Source organism: Calcarisporiella thermophila (assembly GCF_041956535.1).
Source record: "Calcarisporiella thermophila strain CBS 279.70 unplaced genomic scaffold VTP21scaffold_5, whole genome shotgun sequence".
NCBI classification, from domain to species: Eukaryota; Fungi; Calcarisporiellomycota; class Calcarisporiellomycetes; order Calcarisporiellales; family Calcarisporiellaceae; genus Calcarisporiella; species Calcarisporiella thermophila.
Window position 1 is genome coordinate 1,140,281 of NW_027192195.1, and position 22,011 is coordinate 1,162,291.

At 48.7% G+C, this 22,011-nt stretch overlaps 10 protein-coding genes across 10 annotated transcripts; 6 read left to right on the forward strand and 4 right to left on the reverse strand.

Annotated features, from left to right (window-relative positions):
• Positions 1 to 304: 304 nt before the first annotated feature.
• VTP21DRAFT_9566 (uncharacterized protein) lies at positions 305 to 1,355 on the reverse strand (the record flags this gene model as incomplete). The annotated part of the gene is made up of 6 exons (XM_069400536.1): positions 305 to 622; positions 688 to 718; positions 818 to 905; positions 980 to 1,007; positions 1,079 to 1,149; positions 1,220 to 1,355. 6 exons carry the CDS (start codon positions 1,353 to 1,355, stop codon positions 305 to 307), a joined length of 672 nt encoding a protein of 223 aa, XP_069254453.1.
• A 1,316-nt stretch (positions 1,356 to 2,671) lies between these two features.
• On the reverse strand, positions 2,672 to 6,054 carry VTP21DRAFT_9567 (uncharacterized protein; the record flags this gene model as incomplete). Its single annotated transcript, XM_069400537.1, has 3 exons — positions 2,672 to 4,499; positions 4,569 to 5,703; positions 5,982 to 6,054. 3 exons carry the CDS (start codon positions 6,052 to 6,054, stop codon positions 2,672 to 2,674), a joined length of 3,036 nt encoding a protein of 1,011 aa, XP_069254454.1.
• A 282-nt stretch (positions 6,055 to 6,336) lies between these two features.
• On the reverse strand, positions 6,337 to 8,084 carry VTP21DRAFT_9568 (uncharacterized protein; the record flags this gene model as incomplete). Its single annotated transcript, XM_069400538.1, has 4 exons — positions 6,337 to 7,051; positions 7,119 to 7,564; positions 7,651 to 7,760; positions 7,841 to 8,084. The coding sequence occupies 4 exons, from the start codon at positions 8,082 to 8,084 to the stop codon at positions 6,337 to 6,339; spliced, it is 1,515 nt and encodes a 504-aa protein (XP_069254455.1).
• Positions 8,085 to 8,764: 680 nt separating this feature from the next.
• Positions 8,765 to 9,989, reverse strand: VTP21DRAFT_9569 (uncharacterized protein; the record flags this gene model as incomplete). Its single annotated transcript, XM_069400539.1, has 3 exons — positions 8,765 to 9,410; positions 9,480 to 9,745; positions 9,822 to 9,989. 3 exons carry the CDS (start codon positions 9,987 to 9,989, stop codon positions 8,765 to 8,767), a joined length of 1,080 nt encoding a protein of 359 aa, XP_069254456.1.
• Positions 9,990 to 11,753: 1,764 nt separating this feature from the next.
• On the forward strand, positions 11,754 to 12,855 carry VTP21DRAFT_9570 (uncharacterized protein; the record flags this gene model as incomplete). The annotated part of the gene is made up of 2 exons (XM_069400541.1): positions 11,754 to 12,146; positions 12,217 to 12,855. 2 exons carry the CDS (start codon positions 11,754 to 11,756, stop codon positions 12,853 to 12,855), a joined length of 1,032 nt encoding a protein of 343 aa, XP_069254457.1.
• A 551-nt stretch (positions 12,856 to 13,406) lies between these two features.
• On the forward strand, positions 13,407 to 14,167 carry VTP21DRAFT_9571 (uncharacterized protein; the record flags this gene model as incomplete). Its single annotated transcript, XM_069400542.1, has 6 exons — positions 13,407 to 13,459; positions 13,528 to 13,550; positions 13,615 to 13,730; positions 13,798 to 13,877; positions 13,942 to 14,033; positions 14,103 to 14,167. 6 exons carry the CDS (start codon positions 13,407 to 13,409, stop codon positions 14,165 to 14,167), a joined length of 429 nt encoding a protein of 142 aa, XP_069254458.1.
• Positions 14,168 to 14,787: 620 nt separating this feature from the next.
• On the forward strand, positions 14,788 to 17,059 carry VTP21DRAFT_9572 (uncharacterized protein; the record flags this gene model as incomplete). The annotated part of the gene is made up of 3 exons (XM_069400543.1): positions 14,788 to 15,136; positions 15,205 to 15,251; positions 15,302 to 17,059. 3 exons carry the CDS (start codon positions 14,788 to 14,790, stop codon positions 17,057 to 17,059), a joined length of 2,154 nt encoding a protein of 717 aa, XP_069254459.1.
• A 380-nt stretch (positions 17,060 to 17,439) lies between these two features.
• VTP21DRAFT_9573 (uncharacterized protein) lies at positions 17,440 to 19,758 on the forward strand (the record flags this gene model as incomplete). Its single annotated transcript, XM_069400544.1, has 7 exons — positions 17,440 to 17,606; positions 17,679 to 17,710; positions 17,783 to 17,937; positions 18,051 to 18,146; positions 18,364 to 18,424; positions 18,495 to 18,568; positions 18,640 to 19,758. The coding sequence occupies 7 exons, from the start codon at positions 17,440 to 17,442 to the stop codon at positions 19,756 to 19,758; spliced, it is 1,704 nt and encodes a 567-aa protein (XP_069254460.1).
• A 127-nt stretch (positions 19,759 to 19,885) lies between these two features.
• Positions 19,886 to 20,282, forward strand: VTP21DRAFT_9574 (uncharacterized protein; the record flags this gene model as incomplete). The annotated part of the gene is made up of 2 exons (XM_069400545.1): positions 19,886 to 20,046; positions 20,198 to 20,282. The coding sequence occupies 2 exons, from the start codon at positions 19,886 to 19,888 to the stop codon at positions 20,280 to 20,282; spliced, it is 246 nt and encodes an 81-aa protein (XP_069254461.1).
• Positions 20,283 to 21,106: 824 nt separating this feature from the next.
• VTP21DRAFT_9575 (uncharacterized protein) lies at positions 21,107 to 21,967 on the forward strand (the record flags this gene model as incomplete). Its single annotated transcript, XM_069400546.1, has 1 exon — positions 21,107 to 21,967. One exon carries the CDS (start codon positions 21,107 to 21,109, stop codon positions 21,965 to 21,967), a length of 861 nt encoding a protein of 286 aa, XP_069254462.1.
• Between the last annotated feature and the right edge of the window lie 44 nt (positions 21,968 to 22,011).

Below are 22,011 nucleotides of genomic sequence, written 5' to 3' on the forward strand. Positions count from 1 at the left end.
GCAAAGGCTAATTGAGAGGTGAAGTGAGGAAAAGAAATTTGTACAAACAGTACCTAAGCAAATTTCCGTCTATTTTCGAAAGTCGGCTTTTGGCAATTAGTAATTAGTAGCGTAGGATGCAAACTACATTATTTTGGTATCCCAATATATCAGAGTATATAACAAGCTGTCAAGAACCCTTTAAAATTAAAGTCCGTATTAGTAAAAGAGGAATGAATGCCGATAAAAGAATGTGTTTATTAATATTGAGGACAAAGAAGCAATGGGTAATTGAACAGATGAATATCGGTATTCCCCCACCTAATCATTCGACCCGTCCCCGCAAAAACACCTTCAAGGTGTCAGGGCACAGGTCCCAAGGTGTCTCCTTCTGTTTGTTCTCCCAGTCCATACTCGACCCAGCCTCTATCAGAATAAGTGCTACATCTCCATGTCCTTCTTCACATGCGAGATGCAGCGGTGTGTTCCATACAACGTCGCGAGCTCGCAAGCGTGCTCCGCTCTCGATGAGCAGTCGCACGATAGCGGTGTGACCAAGTGAAGATGCGCGGTGCAAAGGCGTTTGACTTAAGTTGTCTAGGGGAGAGTGAGAGGAGCCTTCTTTGAGGAGAAGACGTGCAATCTGGAGAGTATAGAGGGTCAGGGATAAACTAAGAGGCGGTTATAACATGCAGAACAGGTGCTTACCTCAGGTCTGTTTTTTGACGCAGCATAATGTCTATCAGAAGAGAAATATTGCATGAGTTATAGTTGAAGATAAACTGGCTACCTTAGCCGTATTGCATAAAAGGGCAGCAAGGAGGCGGTATATACATACAGTGGTGTTTGTCCTCTATGGTTCGATGCGTTTACGTCAGCCTTTGCCTTGATCAGCGCATTCACTACATCCAAATGTCCAGCGGAGGCTATTTCCAAATGTTCCATATAATGAGTACCATGATCCCATGCTGTTTCTCCAAAAAAAGAATCTGTTATTTACCTGCAATTAGAAGCGGCGTCCACCCTTCCTAGAAGAAGACACGAAATTAAAACAATAAGTATTGATTTCGAAAGACGTGTAATCCGAAATCTAACACACTTCATCTTTTTCATCCACATTAGCTCCATGCCCTAGAAGAATTTCCACAACTTCCAATTTTCCCCCGCTTGCTAAAATAAAAAGACAATACATAATCGCACTAAATCTTGCGTGAATTCAGGGTCAATGCATAATGCTTACCCGCCCAATGTAAAGGCGTACGCTCGTCCTCATCCTTGCGATGGATGGCGCCTGCATCCGCATCGATGGCATCGCGAACAGCAGAGAAGTTGCCCTCCCGCGCCAGTTCCGAAAGCGGTTTGTCTTGGCTCGTCATTATTACGTCGATTAGTTCGAAGGTCTTCTCGAGAGGTGGCGAAATTATTTCCAGTCACGTAATTTTTTCGCTATTAGGTTTTAAGGTAACACGGTGAGAGACGAGAGACAGGAATTATATTCAAGGGATTATAAATAAAGGAGAACAAAAAAAGGGGAGGTATATCGCTAGTAATATTGATTATAGTTATATGATAAAAAGGAGTAGGAATAATTGTCATGTTTAAAGATTTCATTCGAGAATATGGAGAAATGCCGAATCCAATTTTAGATATCGAATCAAGGATAGGAAAAAAGTAATAAGTGCAAGGAGATCGATAAACAAAAGGCGAAGTTAATTAATGTGTTTTGGATGAAAAATAGCCTGTTTCTAGTTATTCATATTCGCCTTCCTCTATACTAAAGCTCCCTGGATTCTCAACTATCCTCTCTGGATGCGAACTATCACTTGGATTTATGATTCGCTGCATTTTGTATTCTAGTTGTTACTAGTGTTCAATTTCGCTTGGTTGAGAGTTGTCCATTATGATAGATATTTTGGATCAATTGATATTGCAAACCACCGTATCATGTACTGTCGCCACCACTCCTAGTTAGTAGCCAACGATTTTAGTCTATTCCAAAGATCTATATATTTCAAGCCTGACCAGACATGCCACATTTAGATACAGAGAATCAAAATTTACACAGTACAGTAGCGTCTGCAACAGTTAATTTATTTTTCAAAATTGATATCTAGAGTGCACGTTCCTATGATTTGAGCCATGCGCCTCCTTTTGGTAGATAATCGAGCAGTTAGCACTTAAGCATTCTTGGGACCTGCGAAGGTGTTTATCGTTCCCGTCGGGTAGAATATTCCAAGGAGGGGGCGGGTATCAGTGTGGAAGGATTGTGTTGCTGGAGTTTATGAATGTGTCCAGTGATCCTTGTGCCAAAGATTGAGAGGAGGTTAAGGGCCCTGCCTGCTTTGTAGTAATATAGTATTCAAGCTACTTTTCTTCTACAAAATTTTGTTTTCGTCAAAGAACACAAGCAAATTGCTCAAGAGAAGAGGAAAAGCGATTACAATGGAATAAGGTAAGCATGAAGAGAAAAGCAGAATTGAAAGAATAGTAATAAAAAAAGAAAAAAGAAAAAAGAAAAAAAGGAAAAAAAAAATAATATCATACACAAAATAAAGCTGATGAAATAGGAGGAAGAAAGGAACAAAATTGGGGTGAATCGAGGAGAAAAATAAAATTGCAAAATAAAACCAATGTTCGAGAAAGGAAAAAGAAATCCTACAATTATATATATATCAACAAGCAGGGGTTATCATCATGTTTTGGTCCACAATTGTCTCGGGCGGTGTGCTCGGTTTTTTTGGAAATAGAGGCCACATGCATTACACAGCTTTTGCTCGGGAGTCTCGCCCGCACGCCATCCAGGTGTTTCGGTTGTCCCACAATTTGTACATTTCACCTCCATTCCCGCCCCTGCCGATATCGTCTGTGGTTGTGCCTGCCCGGCAGGTGTTAGCCCAGTGGAACTCGTAGACGTGGTCATCACAGGTGCGATTTTGGTGGCGGTTGGAAGCTTGGATGACTGGGAGAGATAGTAGTTGGAGGTCGGGGTATTGCCTTCGAAGGCCCGCTTGGGGGCGATGGCAGCTGCATTGGCGAGCTTCTCTGCAGTGGCGTTCATGGCTGCCATTGGACTGGAAGCGGTTGTCGTTGCCATGGTCGAGGTGGGTGCTTTGGTCACGATCTTTGGAGTGAAATTCAATTCAGGAAGGGGAGCGTGTCTCGCAATGTCGAATAAACTTGTATGAAGCTCGCTCAACAACTTCTCCCGCTCCTTCTCTCCGACCCCATCTCCGTCGTTGCTCACGCCCTGGGTCAATGATCTGATCAATTTTGCGTTTGCCTGAAGCATCTCCTCCACGCTTTGCTTCGTGGAATCAGGAGCCATGATCCTTGCCTGCAGCTCGGAGAGGGTGTCTGCTTGCACTCCAGCCAATAATAAAAAGTCGAGATCCACCTTGGAGCTCCGACAATTCTCAACCATCTCGCGATCCTGCTTACTTGTCTGGCGCGTTTTCTTCAGTGTGCTCAGTAGCTTCACGCTCCCAAACTCCACCTCTGTCTTCTTCTCCTCCTCGTCCTCCTGCTCGCCCTTCATCTTTTCATCTTGATCATCGTTCGCGAGCGCCACGAGCTGTTTCGCAACCGAGTGAGCCCCTCGTGTTAGCCGCTCTATTCTGTCCTCGACATACTGCAGAATATCCTCATGCATTCCTTCCACAAAGGTAAGCAGACTTCTCACATAGGCTTCGCCGCGCTGATCAGCATAGACATTTCTTAGCCCATCGTCCATTCCTACTTTTGCGACCTGTCCGGCTGGCTGTCCCTTGGCCCCGGCAGCCCCTTGATGTGCGTAAGGGCCATAGTCCAAGTGACGTGCAGACCATTCCTCCCCACCCACCCCCCTTAGCCGGGGCGCCTTCCCAAATGAAGGATTAGAGATCCATTCACTCGACTCTCCGACGATCAATGAGCCGTCAGGTGCAAAGGTCGGCTCCATGTCATTTTTCTTCTTCTTCTTTTTCTTCCCGCTCGTCAGGGCCGTCAGCACAGCCGTAGTGTTGGGGGTAGACTTATGTGGGGTCGAGGTCCGCGTGAAGGTTCCAGCACCCTCCTCACCTTGGCTGTGTCGGGGAGTGTTCTTTGTCGGGCGAACATCGCCAAGTTCTAGGATATCGATTTCCTCTTCTTTCTGCTTTCCGGCCTGCCCATCTAACACATGGTGCCGCACTGCGGTTGCAATCCCTTGACCGACAGAGGCAATAGGCGTGACGGCTTGAGCGGCTTGAGCCATCTCCTCTTCGGGTGAGAGAATGTTACCCCGCTCGCGCTCGATTGCCTTTTCCCCATATTGCAAGATGCGATCGGCCGTCCGGTAGTAGATAGTGCTCGGAGCATTATAGGTCTTCGCATTGGTCATGACCAGCAAAAAATCTGATTTGAAAGCATCAATGTCGCGGTACTCGCCGGCAGCAAGCTTTTTCTGCATTGTTCCAAAATCCATCGGGGTCTTGATGACGGAGAGATAGTCGGTCACGATGCTTGTATCCACTGGAGCGAGGAAAAAACCATAGGCATCTTTCCTGTAAGCAATAAAAATATACAAATCACTATGCAGCTGGTTAATCAATCACTTAGGAATTCTATCTTACTTGATAAAGGCTTCGAGCAATTTTTGCAAAACAGTCCGAAGATCTTTCTTCCGTGGAGCCCACTGACGAGGTTGTTTTGAACGCGAGCCCTTCTTTTTGCCAGTGCTCGAGCCTTTTTTTCCTTGCCTCGTTTCGCCACCCTGAGAAATGGACTTGTTGGCCACGCTCGAATTATCGTACCCAGGTACTGGAGTAAGCGGTTCAAATTGCTGCTGCTGGCGAAATACAGGGTCTTCACGAATCAAATGAGCAGGCGTCAGACTTTGCCTTGAGCCCATCGACTCGCTGTCTGTGTCGGTTGTATATGATAGGCGGCGAGATTTGGGGGAGTGCCGCATGGAGCTGGCTGAAGCTGAGGGTGCCCTGTTCAACCTACCCTCCTCCGCAGGAGTGCCATCAGACCCGATCGAGCTGTACGAACGCTTACCACCAGAGCTCTGACGTCTCGCAGTCGCACCGTTTGTGGCGGGAGATGTGTAATCAACGACTCCTTCTTCATAATATTCTTCGTCATTGTCGGATATTTCCATCTTTGTTACATCCGACTCTCTATCTGCCATTAGATTGTCCTCATCAACATCCTCCTCCACCTCATCCTTGGTATCCTCTCGAGCTCTAGGTGCAGCAGGGTGTTTGCCCTGACCGGGTATTGTTTTTCCAGCATAGGATGAGTGTGAGGGTGCGGCTCTTGAGCCCTTTTCATGCTTATGCTTCTTTTTCCTCCCCCGTTCCTTGTTTTCCTTTCTCTCCTTCTGCGCAGGAGCTCTTCCAGCGGCCGAAGAAATGAGCCGTAGTTTTATTTTTGGTCTTTCCTCCTCTGCACGTCTAGACCGCTCTCGACTGTCTACATCTTCTGAATCAACATCCACGAGTCGATCATCAACTTCAGACAGATCATTACTGTCAAAATCTGAAGCTTCTTCCCACTCTTTGCCTCTGTGCCACTGATCAGGTTCGTAAGATTCGTCCGAGTCTATTCCATCCAATGGGTCATCATGATTTGAATATTGGATTGAGGGGCGGGTTGAATTATCATGGGTCTGTGAGGATGTGAAGTTGGCAGAAGCAGGTGTGGAGGCACGATTGCCTAGCTTGAGGGAGATTTTAAGGCGTGGTTTCGGGGGATCTTGTGAATCTGGACAAAATCAAGAGGTGTTAGCGTCGAAATCGCATAGCATGATCAAGTGAAAAACGAACAGGACAAAAGTGAGCAAAAGGAAATAGTGGATTAGGTGGAGAATCGGGGGTAAGAATTAAAGGAGAGGCTTTTGTAAAGGAGGCCCCTCTACCCCCCCACATTCTCCATGCTATTCCACTCACTAAATGAACATATATGGGTGTGTGGATATACACACACCAACAAATAAAAGAAAAATTCCAAGGGAAAAATGGAAATGGAAAAGAAAAACTCACCAGCAGTAACAGAAGTCTGATTATCTTTTGTCCAACTCTTCACTTTTGATTTGGACGAGTTTCTCGACTTCATCTTTTCTTTTTCCCTCCCTCAAACTTTTTTTACGTCTCGCTCAGCTTTGTCTACTGCTCCTTCAGGGATCTAATGGAAATCGGGCGATTGACGTCATCCCATTTTAATGAGTAGATATTCTAAAATTTCATACTAGCAGAGCGAAAAGAGGAGCATAACATAGCCGAAGAGCCTATCGCTTTGGGATTGTGTGAATGTAACATAGAGTGGATTAGATGCCAATGTTCTATTCACTTTTCATCATCTAAAAAGCAAATTTATAATGAAAATAACATAAAAATTCTACAAATTATCCACGCCTTCCTTCGCTTCGTCTTCGCTTCGTTGACTCAGCCCACCAGAGGTAGCACTGGATACAAGCTCAACAATGCGGGAACCATTTCGTGCCTCCTTTATCCGCTCCCATCTCCCCAACTTCGGCTCCTGCCCAATGCCGGCCGCTAGCCAAATACTTCCCGCCTTCACCAATCCCGCCCCCAATGTTTCCAGTGCCAAGTCGTTTACATAGCCGACCATGGGCACCGCACTCACTTGCTCGAATTTTTTCAACCCGCCATCTATTCTCCACAGCCGTACATACCCATCACATGAGCCGCTCGCAAACAAATCCGAATACCGTAGTGTGGCTAGAGAGGTGATCCAATAAGGTGTCGAAATGCTACCTTCGGACTCTGATTGATGGACACGTAGTCCATGAGCTTGAGGGCAGGTGAAGATGGGTTTTTTCTTATTGATATTCCAGAGGCAGATGGTACCGGAGTCACCTCCCGTCAAGAAATGCTCTTCGTCTACCAGGGCAATGACGTCGAGGGAGCCCTCTACAAACCGCGGACGGCCAGAACCATCCAAGTCTTTTGTTACGGCGCCGCCCCGGAAGACAAGTTGCGATTCCTCCACAATCTTCCATAGCCGAGCGGTGCGATCCCGCCCCCCAGTGGTGACGCAGCGCTCACGAGTCAAGGTATCCACCGAAGTGATGATATCTTGGTGGCCAAATCTATGATTCAACGAATAGGTTAGCACGATGTTGCCAAGAGAGAGAGCACGAATCCGGAAGTACTAACAGCGTCTCAACATAGGCTAACTCGTCCACGTTCCAAACCTTCACCGTTCGATCGTGTGAGACGGAATATAATTGATTTGTTCCCTTCCTGAACGCTAACCCAGATATTGCGTCCTTGTGCTGGGTGAAACACTTAAGGTGCCGATTTTCTGCTATGCTCCATACGTTGATTTTACGATCACGTCCCCCGCTGGCAAGATATTTGCCATCATAACTGGTTGCGAGACAAAGGACGTGGCCAACATGGCCTATGTGAGTGCGAGAGTCGGAGGCGCGCCCACCAGCATAGGTGTGGAGCCTTTTCCCGGTGCGCGCATCCCATTTGACGATAGAGCCATCTTTGGCACCTGTGTATAATATGCCTGTATCTGTGAATGCAATGCTTGTAACACTGAGCTTGTGACCTCGACATGTCCGTACAGTGGAAGGATCAATTGGAAATTTAAGCTATGCCAGAAAGAGTCAGTCATTTTCTTTGCCCTGAAGATATGTGCAAAGAGCACAAGGAATGGCTTCAAAAGTGAAGGACATACAGTATCTGCCACCCGCCGGTGCATTTTCCCTGTTGTCTCCAAAACATCTTTTTTCAACCGCTCCGCAATTAAATCTCGATCAATTTCCGCTGCATCGAACCCTCCTTCATCTAAATTCAGGGCAAAAAGTGAGGAAAGATCAGACCAACTTCTATCGCTTTCTGACGGGATGAGCCACGGGGGGACATACCAATATCCTCTTCAATTTTACGGATATACGTCTTAGCTAGTCTTAATCTCTTCTCAGCCGCGGTCTCCCGTTTATCCTCATCGCTCTCCTCTTCAACCTCGCTTGCCTCCAAATCCATGTCATCGATTCCTCCTGGACCAATATCATCCTCCTCCAATTCATCACGATCCTTTGAAGAGCGTTTGCCATTAGCGGCAAGGGGTTTCTTGCGTTTTCGAGAGGTTATGAAAAAGGGATCGGACATGTCGATTGGGAGATATTGCTCAAGTACACCTAATCCAGAGAGGGGGGGAAACACGAGTCGAGTTAACTAGAAAGCTTAAGGCAGTGTGGCTTGTGTTTATTACAATTAAGTAGTCCTTTTTGTAGTCACTCAGTGGCAACGGTCACAATTCAACTAGAAGGGAATTTGCGCACCTATCCTAAGGTAATATCCAAATAGGTACCCCCACTTTATTTTTCGTGGAAAATAGCAGGTCCACACAAGCATCTTTCAATTTAAAAAATAAAATAAAAGAAATAGATAAAGGATGTATCTGATTATTAAAGTTACTAATCAATTTCTTGAGGTGCATGTTCCAAATTGCCCGGAAATGAATAGAAGAATACATACCTGTAAATTCTATTAAAGAAACTGCTTGAAATAGGAAAGACGAATTGTCGGGAATGATAGTCGAGAAGACTGACATCGAAGAGGGCGTAATCAGCATGAGGAGAGAAGTAAAGATCATTTTCATGCTCCCCTTCATTTTATCTCAGCCAGATTCTTCAAGTCTCACTATCACAACTGATCGAAAATGATGGTATTCAATTCAGTGGGTGGATGGCGAAAGAGTTGGATTGTTAAATTTTACAAGTCAATAAGTATGTACAAAGCGTGAGAGACAAATAAAAATGAAATAGCATCCATAAGACAATATCGACTTAAAAATCCGCATCCAATACTAGAGTTCCCATGTCGTCCCTGTTGCTGTTCACGACGCCTGCGCGCTGATAGTCGGAAACGCGCTTCTCGAAGAAGTTGGTCTTGCCCTCAAGGGAGATTAAGTCCATGAAGTCGAACGGATTCTCCACGTTGTAATGACGTGGGCATCCTAAGGCGACAAGCAAGCGATCTGCAACGAACTCTATGTAGCGGCACATAAGAGTGGCGTTCATTCCGATGAGAGCCACAGGGAGGGCATTGGTAAGGAAGTCCTGCTCAATCGTGACGGCCTCGGTAATGATTTTGTTAATGATGGTTTCGGATGGCCGGTTTCGCAACAGGGAAAAGAGCAGGCAGGCAAAATCCGTGTGAAGGCCCTCGTCGCGTGAAATCAACTCATTGGAGAAGGTCAGCCCTGGCATCAGGCCACGCTTTCTCAGCCAGAAAATAGCAGCAAACGAGCCGGAAAAGAAAATCCCCTCGACCGCTGCAAACGCAATTAAGCGGGTAGCGAAGCTGGAGTCCCTGTCCGAGATCCAGCGCAAGGCCCAGCCGGCCTTCAGCTTGATACACGGCACTGTCTCAATAGCATCGAATAGATAGTCACGTTGAGCTGAGTCCTTGATGTAGGTATCGATGAGGAGACTTTGAATGGAAAGGCATTAGCATCAAATCAAGACGACCCAGAAGGCCGAGCAGGAGGGGATCGCTCACCTGTACATCTCCGAATGAATATTCTCCATCATAATCTGGAATCCGTAAAAGCACCTGGCTTCTGGGATCTGCACCTCGTTCGAAAAGCGCTCGACTAGGTTTTCATTGACGATGCCATCAGAGGCAGCGAAAAACGCGAGCACGTGGGAGATAAACTTGCGCTCATCTGCGGTCAGGTTATGCTCCCAGTCGTAGACATCCTTTGAGAGATCGACCTCCTCCGCGGTCCAAAAGGAGGCCTCGGCCTTCTTATACATTTGCCATACCTAGAGATGAGGAGGAAAAGGCAGAGGGTCAGGGTGAGCCGGCTTTCCAACACGTGGGTAGGCCGCAGCTACTTACTTCGTGGTATTTGATTGGGAAAAGGACAAATCGGCGTGGATTCGGGGTAAGTATCGGCTCTTCCATTTCTTGCTCCTTGAGCTGTGCGATTTTCGTGGGTACATCGGCTAGGATTTTTTCCGCTTCCTGAGGGGCTGCCATAGAGGGAGAGGGCGATGACGTGTGCATAAGTCTAGAGTCGTAGCAAGAGCGATATGATTAAGGCTGGCGAGGGGAGGCGGTGGAGAGAATCGAGACTTGATATATGGAGTGAAGACGGCAGAACTTTTTTAAAAGCAAGCCATTTTTATATAATGAATCTCGTAATTCAGAGTGCGACCAATCAGCGGGAAGGCAAACAACTTCGGAACAAACACAAGAAACAGAAATCGAAACATTTTTTAGAGAGGATACACGACAATCGTCGATGATTATAGGAGCGAACACCGCGCAGGTCAGACCGGTCGGTTCCCCATGCCAATAGGAAATGCGGCCCAGTTCCTCGCACACTCCCAGTTGACCGAAACCTTCATATTGAAGAAACCCACGTGCGGGCCAACTCGATCTTCATATCAGAGGGTTTGATCGAATGACTAATTTTCTGGTCTAGGACCGTCTTGGGTCTCTTGAATAAAGCAATCTCCATGCCTGCTCTCTGTATCTAAACGAGTCGTGGGAACCCCTCGGCAGCCGAATCGCTAGCGAGGACAAGGCCAACTTGAAGAGCGGCTAGCCTTTTTTCGTGGAAGACTCGGTCGGGGGGGGGGGGAGGTCGTAGCTCCGTGGGAGGTGACGAATACCCAACCAAAGGAACGCAATTCGCCGCTACCCGCTCTCGCCATCATTGCTAAGGAAAAGTTAGCAATCGCTTAATATTTGTCAAAGGAGTGGATGCTCGGATTCAATGGTCTAATATAGTGTATATCGGCTTAGAAATAAGATGAAAGCGGCCATCCCCTCCGATAAGGAGCACACTCCCCATACCCCCCCGATGCGGGCGAAATTCCGTCTTAGACCATTATTGCTGAGCCTGCCAAACAAACAACAAAGTTGTGGCCCGTCCAACCTATCTAAATTAATTCATCCACGAAATAGGTTTTAAATTAATATCGACAGCGGCAGTCAGGCTCGGCTCAGCGTCTGGCAGAACAACGAAAAGTGATCCAGTTCGCTCTGGGCCTGAAAGATCCCGATGTGAATAGGATATGAATATGGGTAAGAGTCTAAATATAGAAGAGGTGGGCAGGAGGATAGGATATTCGTCAGCAAAGTGGAGCAATGGAGGCGTAGCTGCCATTCTATCTGATATGGATCGATCCGTTGATATTCACGATGCATCGCCTCCATGCAGCGTAAGATATTTAAGGGCTGCCTAGCTAACTTGGTGGAGAAATCGCTCGTGCGCCAAATCTCCTCGAGATATAAGGGACACCCATCAAATATTTTGACATTTCATATTTGCCCTGTCGACGGGGGGATGGGAGAGGAGGGAGAGTCGGGGATCGGTGCTTAGAAATATGCCTTAAGACCTCTCTTATTGCTAAGCTTCGGCAGCCATGCATACTTGAAATATTTTACAGGAAAATCCGCTGACGAGCTTTACTTCCTCGAATCCATTAAATCCCCGATCCGCAGTCCACTTGCAATTTCCCGATGGCCAAATGACGCATACCTTTGGGTTAACTCTCCGATGGCCCTCCTGTGTATTCCTGTCTGGCATGCTTATGCCTTCCTCCTGTTGACTTCCCTCTTTCGGCAGCGTGTAACCTTATTCCTTGAATGGCATTTTCCCTTAATTAAATATCCGAGAATATGGGCAAGGTTCATATATATATAAATATATCGGCCTTTGCACGGGGTTGGTCTTGTTTGCTAAAAGAAAACAAGCGGATCCGCTGTGAAGAGCTGCCTCCTTCCTCCCCCTTCCTCCTCCCCCTTCCCCACTCATCCATCATGAATATACCATTCGACATTTCCCAACAACTCCCATGGTCGCCCCCTCCCACGCCGGGCAAACAGGACGCCCTCCCCACGCCGGATCAGTTCGAGTCCATCATCGACGATTACCTCTCCTCGCTCTCCCCCAAAAAGCGAGACAAGGCCCTCATCACCCAGGACATGTATGACCATATCCTCCGCGTCCTCCTCGACCCGCGCAACACCCAGAACTCCACCGCCCAGTTTCGCTTTTGGTCGAAGCGCATGTTTACCCTTGCGATGCACCACGGGCGGCCGGTGATATTGCATGAGGGGAAGCCTGTGGCGGTGAGGGAGGAGATTTACGACATCCTAGTGCGGTGCCACCGCGCGGCGTCCCACGGGGGCCGAGATAAAACCTCTTCCCTGGTAATGAACCTAGTTTTCCCCTCCCCCTCCAGATCCCTTCTCTAACCGGATCGGCTTTCTTCTTAACTAGATTCGCCGGCATTACTCATGGATTCCAAAGGAGCTGGTCGCTCGCTTCGTAAGGAGCTGCCCGTATTGCACCTCTCGCCGCGTTTCCGTTCGGACGACCCCGACCTCTCCCGCCACCACTCTCTCCTCCTCACCCCCCGCTCATTTGCTTCACTTCTCGCCTCAAGTAGCCTTATTCAGCGCCCCCACTCTTCCCACCGCTTCAAGCCAGCGCGTTTCCCCTAGTGCGCCGTGGGAATTCACCCCACACATCAAGGAGGAGGACTGGTATCCGACTGGCTTGGTTACAACGGAATCGGCAGGGGAGGAGATGCCAAGCTGGCCCTACCAAACGTCACCACTGGAATTGCGCGATATCGCATCCATGCACGAGGTCATCCCCATCAACCTACAAGAAATGCTGGAGGGATGCTATGACCTGGGGGTGGATGCGATTGGGCTGTCGGGGACAGCCGCCGGCGAGCCGGTAAAGGAATGCGGGACTGACGGGGAGTTGCTGGGCCTATCCACCGAAGATATCCACCAGCTGTTGCATAGCTTGACGCCTATGGGAGGAGCAGAGAGCGAATCGCCCTTCCGTCGGAGCGTCAAGTTTGAAAAGGCGGGGATCGCTAGGGACGAGCGGCAGGTTGCGCTCTGAGGAGGACCAACCCGTGTTTTGTAGTATAATTCCAAGTGTGTCTTTATTTTTCGTAGAACTATCTCATTGCTTTTTATTTCACTTTATTAGTTCTTGGTTACTTTTTACTTTATATGAAAAGTTTGGGTTTAGCTAAAAAATCCGCCCTCGTTATGATATCCCTTGATGGTATGATATGCCCTCCCCCTCCTTCGACTTAAGCTATGTATTTTTTTTTTCGCTCGATTCCCAAACTTTTGTATGCATTTTCCATTGCTGTACGTTTGTCTTATAGTGTTGTACAGTTAATCTTTCTAGCATACTCTTCACGTTTTTTTTTGGTCATCATGTTTATTTTTGTTTTCATAGCTTTGATCGTACTCTTATAATGTGGTTCAATCTTTTATTTTCATTATATAATGACGTATCCACCAAAAATATCCCCGATAAAAGAATGTTGGAAATTTTCGAAAAAATTTGAAGTCTTGGTATTTGTCATAGCTCGCTTTTTTATATTACCCTGTTTTATTTTAAAAAAAATCTAAATCGTTAACTTCATCCATCACAACACAATGGGATTTATTGAAGAGCTCAAGTCTAAAAATTTTTCGATCTACGCGCAATGGTACTCTATCACGTTATCTTGTCAATCAGATGGAATCCATAGCTAATCCCTTTCCATGTTTAAAATAGGGCGGGTCTAGTGTCGATTTTACGTAAGTAACAAGGATGATTTATTTGCAAGGTGGACCAGGATAACCTATAATCCAATCTCTGTAGTACTTCTCATATTTGGCATCCTTGGCGTCGTTACCTTAGGCAATCTGGTGTTTGGCATCATCGGGTTGATTATGGCAGCTATTCTAGCTTTTGTCGAGATCCCGCTCTGCCTAAAGGTATGGGTTGTTTTATTCGGGCTAAATGCAAGAACACACGTATTGATGCTTAAATTAATGGCTATAGTGTTGTCCTGTGAGTGATCGTTTTGATGGATTCATCAAGGTCTTTGAAAACCATTACCTAAGAGCAGTGCTATACCTAGTGTAATAATAACTTTATTCCTTTGTGAGGTCCCTGTGTTTTGCTAAGGGTATATTCCTTTTTCAGGTTCGCCGTGGTTATGTTCCTCTCCCATTTCCTTGGCTCTACCGGCCTTATTGCCGCGGGTGTTGCCCTGCTCCTTGGCTGCATCTTCTATGGTAGGAGACTTTCTATTTTATTCCTCGGTGGATGTGTATTCATGCTGTTCTATCCCCTTTTCCTAATAGCTATCGCTGCATTTACCCACCAAGAGCATGCCGCTTCCAGTTTCACTGGGGGCGCAAGTGTCTAAGTCGAGATATCATACACCATTTCCTATAAAAGCCTTAAAAAAAGTTAATAAACTTAGCTTGTGTTGAGTGTATTTCTATTTCTATTCTTCGTTGGCCTATTCTTTTTTTTTATTGCATTTTTTTCTAGTTTTTGTGCTAAACATGGTTTCTCCTTCGTATGCTTGGCATTCTCGGTTCTGATTTCCTTCCTCTAGTGGCCCAAAGGGGGATGAAAGAATAGAGGTTGGAGTCTTCGATAGAAATCGGAAGAGGCTTTTTTATTTTTATTTTTTTGATTTCGCAAAAGCTTTTTCCCTCCCGACGCCGCTTAGCCGCGCCGAGAATGGAGGGGGGGCTGATTGCATCTCAGCCATGAAAGGCCAGCAAAGGAAAAGAATTTCCCTGGTGGCAACAGGAATGATCCAAGCAAAAAGTCTGAAATTCACCACCGATGAGGTATTATTGAAAAAAAACTCGATTTCAAATCTATTCACTTTTTCCTCGTTCCCCCCTCTCAATCCTTGATTGCCCCCCAATCTTCCATCATCCTTTGCTTTTGCTCCGTCTCGCTTACTGCTCTAGAAGATCTGCTTCATTTCATTCCTTCTGTCTTTTTCCTTCCGGCTCCACCCTTTGAAGAATGCTGTTGAGGACCCGCCGGTCTGATAAGGATCTTCGTCGCAGGCAGGATGCTCAGCCCATCTCTGTCTCAAAACCCACCATCGACACAAAGAATCTCGCCATTATCCCCCCCATCAAGGCCATCAGGGCGCTATGCGATTACCAGGCCACACTTCCTGGCGAACTCTCCTTTTCAAAGGGAGATTTCTTTCATTTGATTGATGATAACCTTGGAAACTGGTATGAGGTCTCCAATCCTTTAACAAAGGTGAGGGGAATGGTGCCCGCACACAATTTTGAAGTGTTGGAAAAAGGGAGACAGGGGACAAGAGGAGAAAATATGAAAACTGGAGCAGGAGGATCATCTGGTATTTCAAATGGACCATGGTTGAATTCTAAAACCCCCCTCTGATCCGATTCTGCTTGTCTTTGGTAGTGTTAGTTGCCACCCTCCCGGAGCCAAATGTTTTCCAGGCTTTGGTGGTATGCGTCGTAGATTCGTTCTCCCCTTTGGATGATGCCCTCTAATTAAGCTTGCATTCTCTCTTTTCTTATCTAAACAAAAGTTGTACGATTTCTCTGCCGAGCGTGAAGATGAACTGGAGGTGAAGGCTGGCGAACGCATCTTGGTGCTTGCCAATGCAAACCCTCAGTGGCTAGTCGCTAGACCTTCTGATCGCCCGGGCAACCCAGGGTTAATACCGCTCTCCTTTGTACAAATTCTCTCCCACCCATCCCAATCTAATCCACCCGCCGCCGCTCCCGCACCGAAGCCGACCCTAGAAATACACTCCACCGAGCCTCCGCTTACGCCAGTGTCGCCCACGCACCCGCACTCTCCCATCAAACCCTTTGGCGACTTTTCACGGAAGATGTCGGAACACAGTGTTGGTGGAGGAGGGGGCGGGGGTGGGGATAGAGGCGGAGGTGGGGAGGGCAATGGGGAGAGACTGTTTGTGAGAAAAGAAAAGGTCTCCATCACTTCCTCGTCAAGCAACATCTCCATCCTTTCTCCCCCTCCGGAGGAGGAGGAGCAGCTTGAATTTCCCCTGGCGGTTGCTACCGTCATTGATGCACGGGCGGAGGCCTATTGGTTTGAGGGGGAGATGTTTATGTGTCGGGTTCGCACTACCTTCTCGGACGGCACCTCCCAACTCATCACTCGCTCCTACGACGATTTCTACTCTTTTCACCGCCAGCTCTTGGCCCACTTCCCCTCCGAGGCCGGCCGCACCAAGGGACAAAAGCGAACCCTCCCGTTCTTGCCGGGGGCCGTCCAGAAGGCGGATGGAGAGGTGGTGGTCGCCGAGCTGTGTGATGCCCTGACCCTTTACCTGAGAGAGCTTTTCCGATTGCCTGGCCATATCCTTGGTCACCCGTTGGTGGAGCGCCTGTTGCCGCCAAGAGGCCTACAGCTGCCCAATGGAGGACAAGGCGAGAGAAGGCCCAGCGACTACGCGATGATGGGCCACTCGGCCCCGACAGAACACCTGTACACTCGGTCTGCATCCGTGCCTACCATCCCGGCCATTCCCACCAAGAAACAGCCTGCCTTTACCCCATCCGCTCAAAAAATGCATCCCCCCCCGCCCCCTCCACCCCCGCCCTCCTCCCAACCGAAACAGGAGCCCCCATCCTTACAGCGCCATTCGCATCAGCGAACGCAACTCCGTCGGCCAAGGGCCACCATTTCGGGGATGGCTGCAGGTCACGAGCACGGCAAGCCAACCACAGAGCGCGGCGCACCGTCTCAGGCTGGATTGTTAAGAAAGGTGGCCTCTGCGCCCCGCCTCCGCAATCCTAAGCAGGTCTCATCCACCGCAATCCCATCGGCTATGCCGCTAGGAAAGGCGCCCGCACCTCTCACGGAGCGCGTCCATCCGCAGCCTAATAAATCTCCCAACATGGGCGCGTCGAAACTCCCCATGCCCAAACGCGCCAATTCGCGGCCCCCACAACTCGATACGCCTGCAAAACCGCTTCCCGTCCACGCATCCATTCCCACAACTCCTACCTCTACCTCTTTCTCCTTCCCTCATCAATCCCAGTCGCGCTCCCACGATTATATCAAAGTGAAGGCGCACCTCGACGACGAAATCATCGCCGTCCGTATGCCGCTCTCACTGACCTTTGCGGACCTACAGGCAAAGCTTGCCGACCGACTTGAGGGGTGGTCGCGCATCGAGTGGCATGATCCCCAGAGTGGCCGGGTGGTGAGCGTGCGCGGGGACGGAAGGCTCAGGGAGATTCTCGACGTTTGTGGGTGGAAGTTGGTGGTGCACTTGCATTAATCGATGTATTTTGTATAAAGACATTGCCCAGGAGGTTATGCGAGGGATTGTCCTCAGCTCTATACATACATGAACACATACACCTACATACATCTATATATTTCTATATATTTCTATATATCTGCGGTGACTCCTTTAATTTTTTTTTTTCCCGTTCCGTCCCGTTTCATTTCGTTTCGTTCTCTCTCTTTTTATGTTAAAATGTATTATTCATCTCCCTGCCATCTGCTGCGCTTTCTTTTTATTCTTTGATGTTCATTTGTTATTTTTTTTCTCCTATTCTTCTTTCGACTCGCTTCTCTCTCTCATCCCCCGAGAAAATGGTCATCTCTTGTAGGCAGTGCATTGTTCCGTTCCGTCCATTCCACATTTATCTATAAATGTTGCATCCGGTTGTTTCCATATGCCTTCATCTTGAGGTTGGACCCGAAAGCTGCCAACCGTGGAAAACGGTGTATGCAATCTCTCGGAAAAAAGAAAAAGAACTGCAAAGGCACAACAGGTCGCATGGCCTGGGAACCCTACCGGAGAAGGGCGGCCGGGATTGGTGGGTTCCGGCGTCTGAAAGGCTGTCTGATGATCGAATGAATGCCTAATTTGCCACCTTGTGCAAATCAAGCGACGGGCAGCTGGTGAGAGGAGATCGAGAGCGTAAGTGTTTCATGCTATGTTTTCTACCCGAAATACCCTGTCTATTTGGTGCTCTTTTTCTCCTCTTCCTAGCTCTGTATTTTAGCATTGAGTTGCTTCTCATAGTTAACATATCCCTTCTCCCCCCTCCCCATCTCCCACCCCATTCCACTGCTAATACTTCTCCTGCCTCTTCTTTCTACCAGCATCGCTTTGGTTACGACAATACCTTCTGGAACACTTTGTGCGTGCGTTTAGGCTAATCTCTGTGTACAACAATCTTATCACTATCTGAATGAGACTCTTTCCATCCTGTTTTGTCTTCTCTATTCTTCCACTGTTGACGCACTCTTACCATCAGCTTCGATTCCGCTCCCTGGATATATTTGAGACGGCCGCTGCTGAACCAATACCACCGAGCTTTCGATTCGAGGAAGCGAGCATCGTCGACCTACAGGTAATGTGCCAGAGAATAAAGAAAAGAAATGCAGGGGGATCGAAGCGGAGGCGAAGCAGGGCTAATTCCATGAACCTTTCCATGCAGAGAGCCTTAGATGGGGGTGAGATAACAAGCCGTCAGTTGGTAGCTTGGTATTTAAATCGCATCAAGGTAGCAATGTTGACGCAGATCCTCGCATAGTAGCTTGCTTCTGACCTAATCTATGCTGCTGTAGAGGTACGATGGGACCTATCGATCGGTGCAACAGGTGAATCCCGATGTGTTCCACATTGCTGGTATGAGTGCTAGTGGGGGATAGGTTGGATTTCCCAGCTAGAATGTTAACGGCAATGACGTTTCTACTAGACTCGCTCGATGCCGAGAGAAAGGCTGGAGAGAAACGAGGTCCATTGCACGGAATACCGATATTACTGAAGGATGTAGGTGCCTTCTTTTCTTCTTATACAGAGCCGCCATTATACTAGAACATACTCATCCCTGTGCATACTAGAACATCGCGACAGGCGATCAGATGGATACCACCGCTGGTTCACTCGCTCTTCTGGACATTCGCTGCCACCCTCCCCGTGATTCTTTCCTTGCCCAACGTTTGCGCGCCCATGGCGCGATCCTCCTGGGCAAAGCCTGCATGTCCGAGTGGGCCAACTTTCGAACTCTCAACGGATCAGCCCACACCCGGTATCATGACCCCGACGGATGGAGCGGGCGCTGTGGCCAGACGGCCAACGCATACAACACCTCCACCAGTCCAAGCGGGTCCAGTGGAGGCTCTGCGGTGGCCGTTGCGCTCAACTTCGTCACCGCCGCCCTGGGAACGGACACAGATGCGTCCATTGTGGCGCCTGCATCGGTGCAGGCTTTGGTTGGTATTCGGCCAAGCGTGGGGCTGACCTCGAGAGATTTGGTGATACCCATTTCACGGAGCCAGGACACAATAGGTCCTTTGGCGAGGGGGGTGGAGGATGCAGCGGTTTTGCTGGACGTCCTGGTGGGAAGGGACGCAAACGATCCGGCGACCGATCTGCCGCCCCCTCCGGCCGAATGGTGGAGGAATCGTCAGCCGTACACCAGCTTCTTGAACCAGGATATCCGGGGGATGCGGATCGGGGTGCCGCAGCGGGATATCTGGTTCCAAATTCTAAAGCGCCCCGAGGAACAGGCCGTCGTCAACAAGGCCATCGAGACACTGGGCAAGCTAGGCGCCGTCATCGTGGAGAATGCCAACATCACCACGTCAACCGAAATCCTCGGCACCAGCTTTGGCCCAAAACACCCGGAGTTTGAGCTGCTGATTCGCGACTTCAAGCGGGACTTGGAGCAGTATCTTCTCCAGATGCCCGCCTCTTGCCCTATCAAGCGACTCAGCGACGTCATCGAATTCAACCGGAAGCATAGCGAGCAAGAGCTGGCCGTGTTTGGTCAGGATGTGTTCGAGCTCTCGGATAAGACCCGATTTGGGGACGAGGAGTACTGGAGCCTGCTGCTGAAGGTCAGGAAACTGGGAGGAGGAGGGATCGACGATGCCCTGCAAAGGCATCGATTGGATGCCTTCGTTGTTCCCCTCAACTGGAACTTCTTTCCTCCACAGCCCGTGGCTATGGCAGGGTAAATATAGACACCCCTTAACCTCGGTGTTGGGCCGAGGCGCCGAGGTTAGGGCTGATTTTAGAGCTAGGGTGGAGATACTGACCGCGCTCTCGCGCCTCTTTTTTCGCCCTTTTTTTTTTAGGTATCCCATGGTCACGGTCCCCGTGGGATTCGATGCCAATGGCGTCCCCTTCGCCCTTGGGTTCTACGGCGGTCGGTTCACGGAGGGCACCCTGATACGAATCGCACATGCGCTCGAGCGAGAGACGCGTGCTCGACGTCCACCCTGGATCGTCGAGCGAGCTGTCGCGTATAGGAGCCAGGGAGGAGGATAGGATATTTTTTTCCATTGTGCTCTAGTGTCATGACCTAATAAAACCTATCCCAATCTCCTGCCGCAGGCCTAATCGGCTTTGAAAAATCCGATTGTCTGGGTACCTGAAACGCTTTGTTCTGGAAAGAAAAACGATCCACCACGTCGCCGAATATGGGAGTGGAAGCCGACTAGGCTTCTGCCAATTCGGAAATCCCGTTCTTTCCGCCTAGGCGCATGAGAAAGAACGTTTCAGTTTCAAAAATGTTCGATGGTTTTTCCGAATTCGCTTGTTATTTCTCTTAACGAAAAAGAGATCATGCGAGACGAGGAAGAGCTAATGCGAAACCAGAGTCTTCCATCGTAGATGGTTTCGCGCACGATATCCTCTCCGGAGGAAATCACTGCTCCATTTAATTAACTCGCCCCCGGGCGATTGGCCGCAGCAGAATCGAGACTCTGGACGGTTTTCATTTATCCTCCCACCTCTCCTCCTCAAACCTCCCTCCCCCATTTTTCTCTACACGGCCCGAATCTGTGTTGGCCTCCATTAGGAAAATCGAAACTAGCTTGGCACGTATTATATAAAGCCGGTGCCTAGTCATCCAGACTTGCCGCTATTACAAATCCACATTCCAGACCATTATTAGGAGGAGGAATCTCCATATTGATTCAACTGAGCTGCAATTTTGCCGGCCTCTCTTGAACTGGATCGATCCCCTCGTAGAACAACACCTACACACTCTCTATATTACTATTTTCAATCACTCTTTCCCATCCACTTATAAAATTCTCCTCCTACTCCCACAGGTTTCCCATTTCTTTCTTTCTTTTACTTTTTCTTTTCTTTCTTCGACTTCTTTAATTGCATTCCACGGCTGCCCAACCCCTAGCCCGGCCCTTGTATCGTCCCTCCTGCACACCCACCTCAACCTCGCCTGTGTCTGCATCTCTCTCTCTTACTAATTCTCAAGTCTATACATAAATACATCCCATTTCTTATTTATCCACCATTCACCACTCTTGTTCCCCCTCCCCCTTCCCTCTGAGTGATAACATGACTCTCTATTCCGAAGTTAGCCCCCCCATTTTTAATGATGAATTTGATGTGTCCAATTTTGACGCTATCATGTTGGACTTGTGGAGTCCGGAATTCCTCTCCAAAGATCCTCTCGGGCTCCAGTTCCCGCTTCCTTTGCAGCCCTACAAGAGCAATTTCGAAACGCTCTCGGCAACTGCATTCCCCCAACAGAGCACCCTATGGCCTCAACAGCCTTCGCCTGTGTCCGAAGACCTGCATCCACTGCAACTCCCTCCCGAAACGACCAACACAGAAGCAATTGCGGACATAAATGCTGTGGCCCCCCCTTATTCATCCCCTGCCGCGACGTTAGTAGATAACCTCATGCCTTCCTTCCCGCAGGACATAAACCCAGATAGTCCCACCTTCCTGTACTCGCCCACTTCCTCTCCTCCCCGCTCCAACTCCATTGTGCCTCCCTCCTCTCTGCGAAAACCCCCCCATGAATTCTCCCACCGTCGCTCTGTTGATTTCTCCAGCCCCATCCGTCCGATAGCCCCCGCAATGAGATGCCCTCACTCTTCGTGCGGGAAGAATTTTACCCGCCCCCACAATTTGCGCGCGCATCTTCGGTCGCACGAAGCAAGAACGCCCTTTGACTGCTGCTTCTGCCAACGCTCCTTCTCACGAAAGCACGACTTGCATCGACATGTCCGCCTTCACACAGGTGATCGGCCCTATGAATGCCCTGCGTGCAATCGGGGGTTCATGAGGAGCGATGCGCTGAAGAGGCACTGGAAGCAGGAGGAGCGCTGTGCACAGAGCCCTTCTGTCATGAACATGAAGCAGAGGAGGCGGTTCTCCTCGGTATCCACCGATAACATGCCGCGGAAGTAGCCCCCTTGGGCGTGTGTCTCAGCATATTGTATGTATGTATGTAT